Here is a 19,753-nt window from a genome sequence, read left to right on the forward strand (position 1 = left end):
GCAGTACCTTGTGTCGCCACTATACCGTTCCATGTTCTATATTTAAGGAGAAGCTAGATGGATAAATGAAGGAGTGGTTGAATAAGAGATTATACTAATTGAGTTAGATGAGGAAGAATGAGACGAGGCTTGAGTAAAATATAATTGTTGCTAAGAATAGCCTCTTTGTGTGCTGTATGCTCCACTTAATTCTATAAAATAGTATTCATTTAATCTTTAAAAAAATGTTTGCACATTGTTGCCTCAGGAACTTGGCGAAGATTTACCTTGGCAAGAACGGATGTGCCTGTCAGTCTTGATGTAACTTTCGGGCTCTGGAACGCTAATTGCATACTTATAAAACTAGAATTGAATCATGTTTTGTTGTTATAGACTGTTTTAGAAAGCATAGTACAGCCTTGTACTTTTTGTAAAAGATTTGTGTGATGGCTGCATGTACTGTAAAGAAAATAATAGAGTTATTCCATGGAAAGAGATGGTTATGTGTTATTGCCATGTTTTTTTTAAGGATTGCAATTTAGTCAGTTGGATAAATGTATCCAATAGCATATAGTGACCTCCATAATGTTTGGGACAAAGACTCATCATTTATTTATTTGCCTCAGTACTCTGCAATTTGAGATTTGTAATACACATGTGGTTAAAGTACACAGTATCAGACTTTAATAAAGGGTATTTGTTATACTTTTTGGTTTCACCATGTGGAAATTACAGCAGTGTTTATACATAGTCCCCCCCCCCCCCCCCCCCCCATTTCAGGGCACCATCATGTTTGGGACACATGGCTTCACAAGTTTTTGTAATTGCTCAGGTGTGTTTAAATGCCGCCTTAATGCAGGTATAAGAGAGCTCTCAGCACCTAGTTTTTCCTCCAATCTTTCCATCACATTTGGAAACTTTTATTGCTGTTTATCAACATGAGGACCAAAGTTGTGCCAATGAAAGTTAAAACAGCCATTATGTGACTGAGAAACAAGAATAAAACTGTTAGAGACATCAGCCAAACCTTAGGCTTACCAAAATCAACTGTTTGGAACATCCTTAAGAAGAAAGAGAGCACTGGTGAGCTTACTAATCACAAAGGGACTGGCATGCAAAGGAAGATCCCCACAGCTAATGACAGAAGAATTCTCTCTATAATAAAGAAAAATCCCCAAACACCTGTCCGACAGATCAGAAACACTCTTCAGCAGTCGGGTGTGAATTTGTCAATGAACACTGTCCGCAGAAGACTTTATGAACAGAAATACAGAGGTTACACTGCAAGATGCGAACCACTGGTTAGCCGCAAAAATAGGATGGCCAGGTTACAGTTTGCCAAGAAGTACTTAAAAGAGCAACCACAGTTCTGGAAAAAAGGTCTTGTGGACAGATGAGACGAGGAGGTGAGAAGCTAAAGATGGCTGCAATACAGGCCTGGCAGAGCAGCACCAGAAAAGACTCCCAGCAACTGGTGATGTCTATGAATCGCAGACTTCAAGCAGTCATTGCATGCAAAGGATATGCAACAAAATACTAAACATATCCACTTTCATTTACATTGCATAACTGTGTCCCAAACATTATGGTGCCCTGAAATGGGGGGATTATGTATAAACACTGCTGTAAATTCTACATGGTGAAACCAAAATGTATAATAAAGGCCTTTATTAAAATCTGACAATGTGCACTCTAACCACATGTAATTTATTTCTATTACAAATTTCAAATTGTGGAGTACAGAGGCAAATATATAAATGATGGGTCTTTGTCCTAACATTATGGAGGGCACTGTATGTTTTAGTCGGGGTCACTTTAGTGCACATGGATTATATCCATGTGCAAGCTGCTAAATTCTTGAAGTAATTTAATTATTTTATGGCCTCAAAGTTGGTTATCTTGTGAGATTGAGACATGTTGCATATATAGGTGGATCCTTGGTCTCCTGACAAACAAATATTACCGGAAAATAAGTTGGTTGGGGTTAGTGCATAAAGTTGAAGTACAGCACTCTGAGCAATCTAATCCGGAAAATGTTTAGTTCAGCCTGGTTATTTTTGTCCACTCTCTGAAGGAAGGCAGGGCTTACCTGGTCAAAACAAGGAACTGCAGATAGTGATTTAAAGAAAAGGACACAAAGTGCCCGAATAACCCAGGGGGTCAGGCAGCATCTCTGGAGAACATGGATAGGTGATGTTTTTGGTCAGGACCCTTCTTCAGAGCTTACCTTGATTACTTGTATTTTGGTTCGCACAAGCTAGACTGACACTGTTTGCTTTGTTTCCAATTTTACAATAAAGTGACTTTGACATTGGGATCATATTTCTGTATAAGTCATCAGAATTTCAAAATGTGTGGATCCAGGGAATTCTGTTATCTAATTCTTCATAGCACGCCTGTGTGCCCAACAAAAGGTGGACAGATGCAATAGTGCAGATCTTTTATTTGGAATTGAGAAGAATGAGCGGTGACCTTATTCAAACACACAAATACTGGAGTAGGACACAAGAAACTGCAGATGCTGGAATCTAGAGTAACTAAGTTGTTCAGGCAACATCTGTAGTCAAAATTTCAGTCGGGATCCTTCTTTAATCTGTTAGTCTGAAGAAGGGTGCAGACACGAAACATTGCTTAATACTTCCTTCCTCAGATGCTGCTTGACCTGCTATGTTACTTCAGCTCTTCACGTTTTACTCAAGATCTGAAGGGGGCTTGACAGGGTCGAGGTTGGGATGTTTTCACAAGTGGTAGAATCTCAAATAAGGGGCATAACTATAAGGTAAGGGGCCAGTTATTTATATCTGAGGCATGTCGAAATTTATGTTAGAAATTGCAGCTACAATCATATTAAATGGCAGGGTAGGCTTGAAAGGCCTGATCTTCTGGGCTTGTATAACAGGTCATTGGATGATTTCCATTGTTTCTCCAAATAGAATCTTACCTGTTGATAATAATGCAGTCATAGCATATCAATACAACTACATGTCTAGTTTAAGATTGGGATTTGGCATCCAACAGTGTACAGATGTACCCAACTGAAGTTGAATGTGTAGCTACATACCCACAACTTTTAAGCAATCTCTTTTCCTTTTCCCACCAAATCATTACTGATTATGTTTGGTTTGTAAAAGGTTGCAGTTATTAACAAAAGCTGCAAAAGAAGCTGGCCATGGTCCTGATATATTTAGATATCTGTACTTTAATAAATAGCCAAGACATGTTTTTAGTTTTGTCCTTTATTACAGATGCTGTTGATGGAAGGGATGGAAAGCCTGTGGCACCAGACTCCACAATTAAGCAGCCTGTTCCTGTTAGTGCTGCCAGTATGTCTGCCTTTGATCCCTTAAAAAATCAAGATGAAATCAACAAGAATGTAATGTCATCATTTGGCCTGACTGAAGACCAGGTTTCTGGTAGGTTACTTGAATCAGACTTATGACAGTGATGAAAAAGAAACGTTTAAATTAAAGAGTTTCTGCAGTTGTAGTTCTGATAATGCCCAAAGCCAGCAAATGCAAATAGTTCGAATCACACAAAAACTATTCCCAAAATTAAGTTTAAAGAGATTGGAGAATATACCAGCAAACACTGCAGATGCTGAAAACCTGAAATAATAGAACTTGCTGGAAATACAGATCAGCCAACATTCATTTAGAGAGAGAGAGAGAGTTAATGTTTCGGTCAATGACTTTCACCATTTGATAAGAGGTTTTAAAATGCAGAGAAAAGAGAAATAGAAGGAGAGAACAAAATGGATATTTGTGATAGGGTTAGAATGCAGGAAAAGTTGAATTATAAAATAGTGATGGAAATTTGTTAATAGTAATGGGGCAAGTGAAGAAACAAATTGTTAAAAATGAGGTGTAAAATTGAAAAATAGTATCATTGCTCAAAATGAGAAGTAAAATGATGGAAATCGGAAATCCTCAATTTCTGAAACTTGAATGCATTATTCAGGCCCGAAAAACGTATTATGTCTTGTTTGAACGTGTGTTGCTCATCTCCAAGCCAAGATTGAATTTTATTGAAATAGTTTTGGGGTTTGAAGGTAGAGCTCAGAGTATGCAGATATAGAGATAGAACATAGAACAGTATGACACAGGAACGGTCACTTTGGCTCATAGTTTCTGTGGCGACGATGATGCCAAGTTAAACTGCTTCTGCTTATCTTATGTGCCTATAAAAGCTTTTAAAATGCCACTATCAGATCTACTTCCACCACTAATCCTGGCATCATGTTCTAGACTGACAAGTTTGTCCAATGTAGACGCAAGGACCTGCTAATGCTTGAATCTTGCCTAGAACATAATGCTCGAGTTACCCAGCTCGAGCATATTTGGAGCTCATGGATAGGCGATGTTTCAAGGAGTCTGAAGAAAGGTCCCAATTCTAAACCTCGTTTATCAGTATCGTCCAGAGATGTTGCATGACCAGCTGTGCTACTCCAGCACTTTGTGTTCTACACAAGTTTGTCCAACCACTTCTCTGAGCTAAAATCCTCTAATCCAGGCAGCATTCTTGTAAACCTATTCTGCATCCTCTCCAAACCCTCCACTTCATTCCTGTACAGGGACACCCAGCACATAATACTCCAAATGTGCCTAACCAATGTTTTAGAAAGCTGCAATATGACTTCCTGACTCTTATACTCAATTTCCAGACCAATGAATGCAAGAATAAGTAAGTAAGTACATAAGTAAGCTTATTGGCCAAGTATTCATATACAAGGAATTTTCCTTGGTGCTCTGCCCACAAGTAACAACATGACATACAGTGACAGTTACGAATGACTCAGAAAACACTAAACATTAATAATAATAAAACATTAATGATAAAACACCATTGATCAAGCATGTGAACCAACAAAATAACAGATCAAAGGGAGGCTACAGATTTTGGGCTGTTGAGTAGAGCAACTACTCGTGGATAAAAACTGTTTTTATGTCTGGCTATGGCAGCTTTGACAATCCGGAGTTGCCTTCCAGAGGGAAGTGATTCAAAGAGTTTGTGGCCAGGGTCAGAGATGATCTTGCCCGCTCGCTTCCTGGCCCTTGCAGTGTACAGTTCATCAATGGAGGGAAGGTTGCAGCCAATAACCATAGGCATTCTTTACTATTGTATCTACTTTCTTTGCCACTATCAGGTAGATATGGACTTGGAGCGCAAGATCTCTGTGTACACAGGGATGGATGTAGCAGGAGTACAATAGGGATTTAAAATTACAGACATCTGTAAACTTTGGATCATTTGTTCAGCTTGTGGTCTCCCTGTGTAGAGGAGATTGCATTGCGAACCGTGAATGCAGTATACAAATTTTAAAATAGCGCGGGCAAACTTAGTACATCCGGAAAAAGTACTTTGATAAATGTTGTGGTAGAAAGACAAGTAGTAAAAGACTAGGCATTCCATCATAGGAAGGAAATATCCATGCAGGAATAGATGTTCATTCTGATGGTTGGGTGAATCATTGTGTCAGGAAATAGTCACTTGGGAATGCTGAAAAATGGAGAGCAAGTGAAGATGTGGTGGTTTCATGGTGGACATGTCATAGGGAGATCTGTTGATCACAGAGACTTCTGCGATGATGGTAAAGATAAGGGATCACCGTTGTGGTTCTGGAAGAAAGGAGATGGTGTGCACATACAGTGCCTTCCATAATGTTTGGGACATAGACCCATAATTTATTTATTTGCCTCTGTCCTCCACAATTTGAGATTTGTAATAGAAAAAAATCACATGTGATTAAAGTACCCATTGTCAGATTTTAACAAAGGCCATTTTTATACATTTTGGTTTCACCATGTAAATATTAAAGCAGTGTTTATACATAGTCCCCTCATTTCAGCGCATCATAATGTTTGGGACACAGCAATGTCATGAAAATGAAAGTAGTCATGTTTAGTATTTTGTTGCATATCCTTTGCATGCAATGACTGAAGTCTGATTCATGGACATCACCAGTTGCTGGGTGTCTTCTCTGATGATGCTCTGCCAGGTCTGTATTGCAGCCACCTTTAGCTTATGCTTATTTTGGGGACTAGTCCCCTTCAGTTTTTTCTTCAGCATATGAAAGGCATGCTCAATTGGGTTCAGATCGGGTGATTGACTTGGCCACTCAAGAATTGAACATAACTGGAATTGGGTCCTTCAACAAACGGGGAATATGTAATCGAGGTAGTGGGAATAATGAGGGATATTGTGAATTTTGGTTGATAGTCACATGTGTACAAAAGAATTAGGCATTCTACCAATGCTATTTAGTCCCTTTTTAAGTTGTTTTTTAAATATCAATCTAACTCAGAATTCAGTTATGTTTTTTCGGATATCATCCAGAGACGACTAGCACTCATGGCCCTAAGTGAAATGTATCACATAAGTAACTGAAAATGTTGCATGTGTTAGTTATGATGCTTAAATTAAACAAACAATTGAAATTGTCTTGTAATGGCAAATTTTTGTGATGGAAAGAAAACTATGAACAGTTTTATTGACTGAACATATGTGAGATTCTGCTGGAGAGGTGAGCCAGATTGACAATTGGGTTGAGCCAGATTTTTAGACTTTGACGCATTATGATTTTACTTTGCTAAAGATTTGCTGAACTTTTTCCAGTGAACCCAATAAGTTTAAAGAGGATGGGTGAGTGTAAAGTGAGTATCAGAAACAGGGCCCCAGTGAATTTAATAGGAGCGTGGGGAAACATTACCCAATGTGTCAGATGCTTATCGATTGGGATAGTAAATTCTCTGAATTTTACCGTACATTAACAATTGATAGCTTGGAGGTGTTAGAACAGGTGGTTGCACTTCCATGGGTAAGTTACCAAGACTGGGTGGGTGTATCATTAGATTTTCTTGCACAGAAGGAAATGGCAGGGGGACTGACCATAACCTTTCACAGCTCTTTGGATTTGGAATAGATGACTGGAAATTAATATACATTTTTCTGTTGTTGGAAAAAGGGAATAATGAGAATCACAGAAACGACAAGCCTTGTGCTGCCTTTGGCATGCCTTTAATATTCCTCTGTAGATGAAATATAGAGGTGGTCACTGTAGAAATGGGCAAGAAAAATAACACATAACTATTATAGTTGAGAAATTAGGTTTGGACAAGATAGATTACGTTAAAGATTGATGTAATCCTGACCTATTTGACATGAACTTGGTCTTTGCACAAATAATCATCATATTTTATGTATAGCATGATTAGTAAAATTGTTATGCAATTTCTTGGCACACTAATGACGATTAGCCTTGACTTGCAAACGCTCCCTGCCGCCACCCTTTGCTCTAAAATAGAGGATGTGATCAACATTTTATGAACAAGCTTGCAAATGAACATATGCCATTTAAGGAGAAGCATTGGAAATCTACTAAAATTGTGATTCACTGGAATCCAATTCCATAAAAAACAAAGAGGGGGATCTGGAGAAGAGAACGAATAATTCACTATGTCAGTTTTTTGCCGAAAAATGTAACATCCTTTGGTATGACATCTCTTGACATGAAGTTATTGTCCGCAGTGGCTCAAGGGACCTGATATGATGTCAGTTGAGTAATTAGGTCTGAACAACAGAACTTCAGCTGTGTATGAACAAAAGCAAAAAACGCAGATGCTGGGAATGCAAAAGAATAACAGAATATTCTGGAAATAGCAGCACAAGTAGCACCTGTGCAGAGAACATTTGGATTCAGTTTACACACAAAACATTTAATTCCTCTTTTTTCTCCACAGATGTTGCTCAGTGAGGGTTTCCAACAATTCCTATCTTTGCTTCAGCAGTGCATGTTGTGTTGCGCTATATTGCAATGTATTATTTGCAACAGTTTTCTTTTCTTGGGGTGATGATGTTTGCATTATTGGCTATTTATTAATTCAGCAGGGTGAAAATATTGTTGCTGGAGTATTAGCTGGTGACTTAATGCAAAGGAAATTTGAATGGACTTTTATACTTTCAACATGTAGCTATCTGAATGCTGTGAATAAGATTAAACTTCTGAACAGAATAAGCAGTGCTTATTTTGCTAACTATATTGTCATGGCTTACTAGCTAATCACCGGAATAGAGGTTGAATATTTGACCTTGTGCTGGTTCAGTGATGTAATAAACGAGTTTGGTATTCTGAAAAACACAAGGAATCATGGGATTTGTCAAAGGTCATTCACCATAAAGAAAAAGTGAACAAAGCGCTGTCTGAAGAAATTGTGTATAAATTCTTATCTTTATTCATAATTTATGTGTAAAAATATATTTAATCTGAGGAACGGGGGTGCGTGTGGTCACATTATAGGAACATTTAGATTGGAACACAATGATAGTTTCTGAGTCGAATTTCACTATTCTGCTAATTTCAAGGCAATGGAATTCTTCAGCCTCATCTATGAATACAAATGAGTAATGAAATTCTCGATTCCAGAGAGACTCCCATAATGGTCAACTCCTCATCCCCCCCTAAAGGAACGGAACAGAGAGCGGGGTGTAACAGCGAGAGAGAGGGGGCAGATGCAAGTGGAAGACGGGAGTGCGCACCTCATCCACAGCCAGGATCGAACCCGGGTCCCCAGCACCGCGAGCGCTGCTGAACTGCCACTGGACCCCGGACTGACGATACCAAAGGCCCCAGGCCCATAGCCAGCGCGGAGAAGAAGCGCCAATCACAGCTCAAATTCGGCTGTCCCGCCGGGCCAACCGACAGCCCTGGACCGACAACACCAGCGGTCCCAGGCCCACAGCCAGCGCAGAGAAGCTCCAACCCCAGCTCAATTCTGCCTGTCCCGCCGGGCCAACCGACAGCCCCGGACCGACGACACCAGCGGCCCCAGGCCCACAGCCAGCGCAGAGAAGCTCCAACCCCAGCTCAATTCTGCCTGTCCCGCCGGGCCAACCGACAGCCCCGGACCGACGACACCAGCGGCCCCAGGCCCACAACCAGTGCGGAGAAGAAGCACCAACTCCAGCCCAACCCCACTGCAACTCCTGATGAACCCGCTCCCCGATGGGCCAGGGACCGATAGCGGCCGCCAGCCAATCCCTCGGTGCCGGCGAAAGCCGAGCTCCAGCCATCAAGGGGGATACACACAAGCGCTGCAGCAACTCATCTGCCTTCTCTCTGCGCCAGCTGCAAGCCCGGCCCGAAACCTCCGGCCGCCCCTGGCTGTCCCCGGACAGGGACAGGACACCCGGGAGGGGAAGGGGACAGCCCAGCAGCAACTCAACAGCGCCCGCAGCGCCGGAGACCCGTGCCCGACCTCGACCACGGACGAGCACGATCTCGCTCACTCACCAAAGCATAAAGCAAACTTAGCTTTTAACATAGGAACAATAAATACAACTAATTCATAGTTTGAAAGCAGAATTTTCTTACCTAGCAGAATCAAAGCTGGAAAAACAAGAAATGAAGATGTATATGTACACAGCTCCACTGCTTTCCAGCAATGTTCATGTATAGTGACCTTTGACCTGGGCATGTGCGGTCGGAATACCGAACTCGCTTATTATCCACGGGAAATCTAATGAAAAAATGGCTAGATTTAGAAAAGTTTGTTTACTCTTTAAGTGAATGTTTAAAATGAAATGGTGTGTGATGTTGTTGAAAATATTCCAAATTGAACAGGATACATCAAAATTTTGAATATATAGCTGTAGCAAGAAATTCCAGATTTTTAAGAAAGATGTCATGCATTTGCTGGAGTGAGGAGTGATGAATCCAGTAACATGTAAAACGATATTCAGAATTATTCATATATTATATATATATCCCAAGGGTTTGGCTCTTGTTTCTGAGAAATAAAGAATCTCTTAACTATTTACAATATGGAGAAATTATGTCCTCAATTTTTTTAATTTTAAATTAATTAGTGATGCTACATTATAGATAAACTCTATTTCAGAAAAAAATGTATGGTAATAATCTGTTAAAAGCTTGAAACAAATCACAATCACTTGTTTTTTCTAAGGGAAGATAAATTTTAAATGTTAAATAATATTAAGGTTTCCATTCTGACGTACCTTGAAATAATACAGAATTTTATTTTAAGAAAAGAATTAACTAATTATACTAATTTATATTAATTCTTCAAAGGTTTTGAAGCTGTGAATTTTCCTGAAGGTTTAATGATTATTTTGTGCAAAGATATGCCCTTAATCGTGGGATTTCTTTTGTCCATTTATCATGATTCATCGTCAGATTTAGCAAATAAAGAATGAAGAACGTTAGAGGGAATTTGAGCTGGGTGACATCAGCATATCTATTAAATCTGGCATTTTTGAGATGATATTATCAAGTGATAGCATGTAGATTAAATATAGGGGAAAACTAATGGGCATCAGTTAATGGCACAGATAGGAGATGAGATACCATTGCAGATGATTCTATGGTTAAGATCAAATGGGTAAACCTATTACCAGTAGAGCATGATCCAGGTGGTCAATGGTGAGATATTTATGAGGTTGGCGTTATCAGCAGTGGCAAAGCAGCAAATTGTAACTTCAATGTTTGGTAGAATTAATGCTATAAAAATGATCTTTCTTCCGCAATTACTGCATCTCTTTCAATCAATCCCGATATATCTCCCCCCAAATTATTTTTTTTAAGTTGATTCTATTGTCACAAGTTTTATTTGGGATTATAAGAATCATAGAATAAGTTTAAAAAAATTATGTAAATCCAAGACGAATGGAGGATTAGCTTTACCAATTTTTTGTTTTACTTATGGGCAGTTAATATTAAAAATATGAACTTCTGGTTGGAAGATATGGATCAGCAACCAGACTGGTTAAAGATGGAAAAGGAAGACTGTTTGCCTTTTGAAATTGGCTCGATTCTGTTAGCTCCCACAAAACGGAATAAAAAAACCTATAGTGAAAACCCTATAATATATAGTGGTATTTGAATTTGGAAACAATTAAAAAAGACTTTAAAATTGGATAATTTATCACTCTCTCTCCCCATTGTAAATAACCCTTCATTTAAACCTTCTCTGTTGGATAAAGGTTTTATACAATGGAAAAATGATGGAATTAAAAAGGTGGGACATCTTTATAGGAAAGGTATTTTTCTTTCATTTCAGGAGTTACAACAGAATTATGGACTACACTCAAATAACTTTTTTAGATATCTACAACTTTGAGATTATGTTAAATCACATACACAAGAATACAGAACTAGAGAGCCAGAGACTCTTGATGAATGTTTGAATAAACATCCTAATACAGATAAATTAATATCTCACATTTATAATACTCTTTTAGATAGTGAGGCCCCGTCGACGGAATTATATAGACAAGCATGGGAAAATGAATTAGACCAACCTATAATGAAAGATATTTGGGACGAAAGTCTACAACATATACATCAATGCTCGTTAAATGCCAGACACTCTTTAATACAAATTAAAGTACTACATAGGCTGCATTACTCTAAAACAAAATAAAATAGCATTTTCCCACATATCTCCCCTATCTGTGATAAATGTCAATACTCAGAGGCTAATTTAACTCATACTTTTGTAAATTGTACAAAAATCAAAAATCTCTGGCCGAATATTTTTAGAATAATTTCTGAAGTTGTTAATACCCAATTGGATCCCGACTCAAAACTAATAATATTAGGAATATCAGAACAAAGCCTAAACCTTACAACAAGCCAAATAAACTTCCTTGATTATAGTATAATAACTGGGGGAAAAAATTAATATTAAAATTTTGGAAAAATCCAACAACCCCCACAATTAGAATGTGGATTATGGAGATGTCGGAGACCTTACATTTGGAAAGAACTAGAGTTGGCTTAATTGACAAACAAGAATTATTTGCTAGAATATGGTCTCCATTTATTGATTTTTTGAAAGGGTAAATTGGCCCGGCACGGAGGCCTGACTGAAGCTTGAACTCAGGATTAGATGAATAGTTATGTTTTATAATCTATGGACCTATCTCCAAAGTTGTATTACTGGTAATTTATTCTATTTTTTAATCGGTTTTTTTTCCTCCTATCTTCCTATCTATAAAAAAAAATAAACAAATAGAAGCAGTGTTAATATGCAATTGATAAATGAGGACCCCTACTACTTTGATAGCTGGAATCCCATCTATTAACAATATGTAATTGATAAACAAAATGTGTTTTGATTATGATATATATATGCTTCTAATAAAAATATTATTTAAAAAAAAAAAAAATTATAACCATGCAGTGATAGGTTTTTTTTTGACATAGACATAGGGTTTGATTTGACCAAATGCATTTATTTGTACTGGGCCACAGATTGAAACCCGATTGGAGTGATAATATCAGAAGAGAGTGAATAACAAAATCACCAACCATGAAGCATAACTATTGTTGGCATGCTATTTAGTGGCATAAGGCCTGGAATTAACATAAGTTGAACTTTGTGGGTGCAGTTAGATATGTAAAAGTGGATATATAAAATGTTCATGTAGTATTCACTGATTAATTGCAAATTCTATTGAAACGTGATTTTTTTTCTGGGACATGGGCAAAACCATCAAACCCGAGTACAGTTGTTTAGAGGAATGTGGAGGAATAGAATTGACACAATGAATCAAAGTGATAGCAAAAGTAAGGTATCTGTAAGATCAAAACTTATTACCTGAGATATAACCTTTTCTGTTGCATGCCAACTAATATACTACAAGGCATGTTCTACAGTGTATTGACTAATATTCTAAATAAGCCCAGAACAGCACAATGCTATCCTTTTCTCAAGGCATTCATTCTCATTTCTTCTAACATTGAATGCGACATTATGATTGAGCAGGCAGAAATTGGACAAGAGATATGGAAATGTAGGTAAATATGATCAGATTTATTTATCTGTACAAAGGGCATTTAGTTAAGGAGATGCAAGGAAGTGCAGATGCTGGTTTACAAAACGAGACACTGTGCTGGAATAACTCAGAGGATTAGGCAGCATCTCTGGAGTATATGAATAGGTGATGATTCAGGTTGGGACCCTTCAGACTAATTGCAGTAAGGAGACAGCTGGAAGAGGGGAGGGGCAGCGCAAAGCCTGGTAAATGATAGGGGGTACAGGTGAGGGAGGTTTTGTAGGCAGATAGTTTAGCCCAGTTTCCAAGTTGTATGTGTAGTTAGCATATAGATTATTTAAAAAATACATTGATAGGTGCATTTGTGTTTTAAATGCTGCCTGAATTGCTGATTACTGTACTGGTAATGAATATATTTTATCCAATGTATTTCAGGTCCTCCAACTGCACCGATTGATGAAAGATCAGGAACACCAGACAGTATTGCCTCTTCCTCATCTGCTGCTCATCAGCCTGGAGCTCCACAGCATCAGCAGTCCTATACAGCAGTTCAACCTCAGGCTGGCCAGATGGAAGGTAAATTGTCTAATCTCTTTCCAACAAAATCTCGATTGCTACAAAATGACTCCACAAAGCCTTGAAAATTTTCAAATTATTTGACCTGTGCATTCAAATTTGAATTTCATAAACAAAATGCTTTTATATATGAGAAAGCAGATAAGAAAACACCATCAAGCCATGGTAGAAGAATTAATCCTAAGAATTTCTGCCTTTTCAGCCATGCTTAGAATTTATTCATCCAGCTTTCAGTTTTTTGAGGTAAACAGGGCAAAAGCACAAGATGATAAAACTTCAATTGACATGACCTTATTTAATATGACCTAGATCAGGGGTCCGCAACCTACGGCCCACGGGCCGGATCTGGCCCGTAACCCGAAATCATCTGGCCCAGAGGCGTTTTTTTTTTTCCTGATGTTTTCCGTATTCTGTATGCGACACAGCGGCTGACGACACCACGGCTCGAGTTGCTAACCCAGGCTGTGATGCAGCTGGTCAGTGCACTCTTTACCATATACCCACAGCATATCTACAGTACCTACAGTAATCGTTGAGATACTGATTCTCATCAATCTCCTAAGGAAGTAGACATGTTGATGCGCTTGCTGTATGATGCATCAATGAGCTGGTTCCAAGACAGATCTTCAGAGATATGCACACCCAGGAACTTGTAACTGTTGACTCTCTCCACTACTATCTTGTTGATTAAGGCAGGTTCATGGATCCTCAGTGTTTCCCTTTCTGAATCAACAATCAACTCTTTGGATAGACGCAAAATGCTGGAGTAATTGGAGTCAGGCAGCATCTCGAGAGAAAATGGAAAGGTGACATTCTGGGTTGGGACCCTCTGTAGACTGATTGTTGGAGGAAGAAGTATTGAAAGCGAGAAAAGAACTGAGACAAATCAGGGCTGGCAACAAATGAACTCAGGCAAGGAGTTCCCTGATAGACTGATTGTTCACTAGAGATGGTGTGAGTCAAAGGGTGATACATTGTTGTGAACTGTGGAACTGGTTAACGGACTTTTAGTGGAGATGGGGGGATGTTTGTAGAAATTAACAACAATTGCTAAATTCAACGTTCATACCACTGGGTTGTAAGATACCCAAGTGAAATATGAGTTACTGTTCCTCACTCTGGCCATGGATGTGGCCCGGGACAGAAAGGTAAGTATGGGAATGGTAGTTCAAGTGGTTAGCAACCAGGAGATCCAGTAGGCCTTGGCAGACCAAGCATGAGTATTCAACAAAACGGTTGCCAAAGTTTGGTCTACAGTTCTATAAATGACTACCAGTAACTTTTCCATTTGTTGACTTAAAAATTTGCAATGAGTGCCAGAAACTCACTCGCTCACAAACTCTCTCCTTTGCCTTGGATCCCTTTCTCAAATCTTGACTAGTTGAGGACATAGGCTTCAAGCTTCGTTTGGCAAGGTTTTCCAATGTTCCAAACGAATAATAGCGGTGATAACAATGATCAGTCCCAGTTTCAAGCTTTGATTGTTTCAGTCCTGTGGTAAAGTTGTTAATGTGAATAAAGCTTCACATGTGGAGTTGCAAACAAATAAAACATGGATTTGGGGAATATACAACATGCTCCAGAACTGGGGAGAGGATTACGAGAATTGTGAATTTGTTTTTTAGGGGAGAGATTACTTTTTTTGCAATTTTAAATGATGGTATCTGAGAAAAGGATGAGATTTACACAGCAGGTGGCATGTGTCAAGGGCAAGAAAATTGCATGATCAAGAGTCAAGCGTGTTTTATTGTCATATGTCTCTGATAGAACAAATACATTCTTGATGATCTATGATTCAGAATGAAAGGGTCCACCAGGAAAACATAAATATGGCATCTGGCATTGGAAGTTTGTCAAAGCATAGGGGTTGGTGAAATGGTGCAATACCAAACCTTTAATAGACATATTGGAAAAGATAAAGAACCTGCTATAAAAGGTCAGCAGGAGCATATACATTGTTGGCCATCTGGTATAAACAAGCAAATATACAATTGGAATACTGGCATTATAATTAGTTGGTATTATAGAAAAGGTTTGTAAACTTTTATCCTATTAATTAAATTGGGAGACTAATATGTTGATAAAGATCTTTATATTCATTTTTCATAGCAGATTTTAAAAATAATCTTAATGAGTTAAAATGTAAACCAAAGCAGAAAAATAAAAGTATTTAATTTGCAATGCATCGGTGTAGTTTTTCATAGATGAGACAGCTTGGTAAACACATTTATATATTTGACATTTAACAAACATCCACCCACTAAAATTTGTAGTTTGTGGCATTCTTGGACCAATAGAGAATAGACAATGACAGGCGAATAGGATTTATTTCCACACAAAAGTTTATAACACACGTCTATTTTAAACATGTTTTGTTTTTAATTACTTTAGTTCCATCTTGTAAAATTAATTATGTTCTATCTGGAGGGGGACCAATATCCTTGCAGGGAGGTTTGCTAGTACCACTGGGAGGATTTAAACTGGAGATGGAGAGAGGTGGGGGAACCAGTGTAGTAGGTCAGAAATTGGAAGGAGTGATGGGAAGGTAGAGGTTAGGACCAGTAAGTCTCAAAGAAAGGACAGGCTGGGAGAGGCGAAGGAATATGGTGATTTTTATGGGTTGAAATGTGTTTATTTCAATGCAAGGATTATTGTGGAGAAATCAGATGTACGTAGAGCCTGGATCAGTGCCTGAGACTGTGATGTTGTGGCCATTGCAGAGAGGTTGCAGAGAGGAACACGACTGGCAGCTCAATGTTCCAGGGTTTTGATGTTCCAGACATGATCGAGAGGGAGACAAAAGAGATGGAGGAGTTGCTCTACTAATCAGGGAGATGTTGGCACTCGGAGAGGACATATTGGAGGGTTCATCCACTAAGGCAATATTGGGTAGAGCTTATTGCAAGTGGGAGATAGAGGAATAAATACATAGGCAGATTACTGAAAGATGCCAAAGCAACAGTGTTGTTTTAGTGCGTGACTTTAACGTCCCCAATATTGACTGTGACCTGTTCAATACAAAAATATTCAGATGAGGCAGAATTTGAGAGGTTTATGCAAGAGGATTGCTTGAAACAATATGTGGATAGTCCAACCTGAGAAGAGAACATACTGGACCTTGTGTTGGGAAATGAGCCTGGCCAGGTAACTGGTGTTTCAGTGGAAGAGCATGTTAGAGATAATGATCGCAACACCATAAATTTTAAGATTGTTTTGAATAGGGAGAAGGCTGGAAATTGCTGGAAGCTGTAAGGCAAACTACATTGTTATTAGGCAGCAGCTTAGGATGGCAAAGTCAGGGAACTTTTGGATGACCAAAAGGTTGTAAATTTAGTCATGGATAACAGTGAGATCATCGTGAAGAATACTAATATGCAAGGGCAGTTTGAGATTAGGAAGGAGGTGGTGTTGGGGCACTTGAAGAACCTTATGGAGGATAAATCCCCAGGACCTGACGGGATTTTTCCTGGTTATTGAGAGAGGCAAGAGAGGAGATTGCAGGAGCATTAACCAGGATCTTTACGTCTTCTCCAGCCACAGATGAAATACTGGAGAGTGGCTAATGTTCCTTCGTTAAGGTCATGTCATGTGATAGGAGTATAATTAGGCCATTCGGCCCATCAAGTCTACTCCGCCATTCAATCATGGCTGATCTATCTCTCCCTCCTAACCCCATTCTCTTGTATTCTCCCCATAACCTATGACACCTGTACTAATCACACAAATTAAGAAGGGAAGTAGAGAGAATCCAGGGAATTATAGACCAGTGAGCCTCATGTCAGTGGTAGAGAAGCTATTGGAGTGGATTCTTCAGGAAAGGATTTACTCCCTTTGGAAGATAATGGGTTAATTACTGACAGTCAGCATTGCTTTGTACACAGCAGGTTTTGCTAACTTGATTGCATTTTTTGAGGTGACGAAGTAGATTGATGAGGGTAGGGCGATGGATGTTTTCTACATGGATGATAAGACATTTGATAAACCCCCCATGGTTGACTGATCTAGAAGAGTAAAATGGATGGGATTAACAGTGACTTGGCCATATGGATTCAGAACTGTCTCACTGATAGAAGACAGGGGTTGTGATGGAAGGACACTATTCAATCTGGAAGTCTGTGACCAGTGGAGTTCCGCAGGGATCTCTGGAACTTCTGATTGTGATTTATATAAATGAATTGGACATAAACGTAAACGGGTTGGTTAGTAAATTTGTAGAGATAGAGAGGGAGGCGAGGGGAGTAGAGAGGGAGGGGCAGGGGGTAGAGAGGGAGAGGGGCAGGGGGGTGGAGAGGGAGGTAGGGTAGAGAGGGAGGGGGGTAGAGAGGGGGGGGGGTAGAGAGGGTGGGTGTGAAGGTAGATAGGGAGGGGGTATCACTCATCTGCCCCTCCCCATCTCCCTCCACACACAGCCCCCCCCATCTCCCTCCACACACAGCCCCACCATCTCCCTCCACACACAGCCCCCCATCTCCCTCTACCACCCACCTCCCCACCCGATCTCCCTCCTCCTCATTTTCCTTATTCTTCTCCCCTCCCATTCCCTGCCCCAGAACCAACCCAGGTCATAGAGCAGCGCCAGGCCTGGAACTCGGCCTGGTTCTCGTACTCGGCCTGGCCCTGGTTGTAGACTCCAGCCATCAGCTCGCCCGCCGCCTGGCTCCACTACAGGCCCTGACTTCATCTCCAGGCTCGTCCCTGACCCCGGACCCAGGCTCGTCCTTGGTTCCAGCGGCAGCTTCTTTCTCGGCCCCGGTTACAGCCCCATCCCAATCCACGGGCTCGGCTCTCACTCCAGCTCGAGCACCAGGCTCGGCTCCAGCCAGGGCCCGTGGCACCACCCTCGCCACCAGGTGTCGGGCGCTGGCAACCACTGCATGAGCGCTGGAATGCCCCTCCATCCCGGAATGTCCAGTCCTGCCTTGCGAGTGCATTGCAACGTAACTCTGGTTTTTTTCCCGAAATGGATGAGATTTTGGGGCTGTTTTTTAAATTTAAAGGATTAATATCATCGGAAATTTAGGTGGGTATGTGACGGGAAGATGTTTATCACAACGACGAGAAAAATGTGAGTAGAAATGTGAAAATGGGAAGGTTGAGGCCTAACATTTGGAAGAAGATAGGGAAAGCAGATTGACACATCCTCGGCACAAACATAAACAATAAGAAGAGTTTTAGTATTATAGAGATCGCTTTAGTGAGAGCTTTAGAGGGAACTTTCTCCTCGCGGCCTGCGCAGCAAGTGAAGTCACGCTCCTCCCCCACCCCCTCCCTCCCGCTGCTAACCACTCCTATACTGCTCCTCCCCCCGCCTCTCTCCCCCTCTCTCCCTTCCTCTCCCCCTCTCTCTCTCCCTTCCTCTCCCCCTCTCTCTCGCCCTTCCTCTCCCCCTCTCTCTCTATCCCTTCCTCTCCCCCTCTCTCTCTCTCCCTTCCTCTCCCCCTCCTCCTCTCTCTCTTCCTCTCCCCCCCTCCCCTCTCCCCACCTCCCTCCCCCTCCCCACACCCCTTCCCCCCCCTCCCTTTGCCCCCCCTTCCCCACTCTCCCTCCCCCTGTGTGTGTGGGGGGTGGTTAGTGTGTGTGTGACGCCGCAGCCCCCCCCCCCCCCCCCCCGCAACCGCGCTTTGAGGGGACGGGACCCAACGGGTCCCCCTCGATCTAGTTTATTATGAAGCTCTAAAGTATCTTCTCAAACAACAATATGATACCACACATAACAGTTTGGTACATTGAACCAATCTGTTATAGTGTATCTAATCTCCCTGAATTTGTCAGAAATCCCATTATAGAAATTCGCTTTCCAGCTTTTCTAAATAGGTTTCAGACAATGCTAAATGAAAAATAAATCGGAGGAAAGTCTTGGAACTAATTTTATTTCCTTTTAAGAAATAATTACACACCAAATGTGTGCAAACGATGTTGTCCATTTGGGAAGTTTGGAAATTTGAATGGAACTATTGAACACTTGATAACAGATGGGCGACTGTTTCTTGTTACAAATAATTTTGGATACTTTGGAAGCACTTTTGTCCTGATAGTGTTTGAGATGTTTCCTGCATCCCATTGCCTAGCTGCTGTAGTCTGACGTTCTGGCAATGTTGCCCAATAGAAACAGTTGACGAGGCACAGATGGGTGCAGCAATATTGTTTCAACCATAGATAATGTTTTTTTTTAGAAAAAGTAATATTTACATTTCTATAAATTAAGAATCACTGACATTCCAATGTACTTTAGATTTATATTTCTGGAGTTTACTATAGGATATGCTACACGCAATTTGCATGCAGTAAACTCACATGAAGGAAAATAGCCTTGTTTACGTTCACATAGTACAGATAAATACACTAGATATCTGCCACCTTCTGGTAATATAAAACATTGTGATAGGCGAAGGGATTATGAAAGGTG

The 19,753-nt window shown here is 40.3% G+C and overlaps 1 protein-coding gene across 2 annotated transcripts in view; it reads left to right on the plus strand.

Annotated features, from left to right (window-relative positions):
* tfg (trafficking from ER to golgi regulator) overlaps nucleotides 1-19,753 on the plus strand; it is a 94,055-nt gene that overhangs the window by 64,128 nt on the left and 10,174 nt on the right. The window contains exons 5-6 of one of the 2 annotated variants that reach the window (XM_033032689.1): nucleotides 3,225-3,392; nucleotides 13,207-13,347. In XM_033032689.1, the coding sequence (XP_032888580.1) occupies nucleotides 3,225-3,392; nucleotides 13,207-13,347 (309 nt within the window). The remainder of the gene's footprint in view (nucleotides 1-3,224; nucleotides 3,393-13,206; nucleotides 13,348-19,753) is intronic. The other variant, XM_033032690.1, reaches the window with a different exon arrangement.

Source organism: Amblyraja radiata, chromosome 14, assembly GCF_010909765.2.
Source record: "Amblyraja radiata isolate CabotCenter1 chromosome 14, sAmbRad1.1.pri, whole genome shotgun sequence".
Lineage (NCBI taxonomy): Eukaryota > Metazoa > Chordata > Chondrichthyes > Rajiformes > Rajidae > Amblyraja > Amblyraja radiata.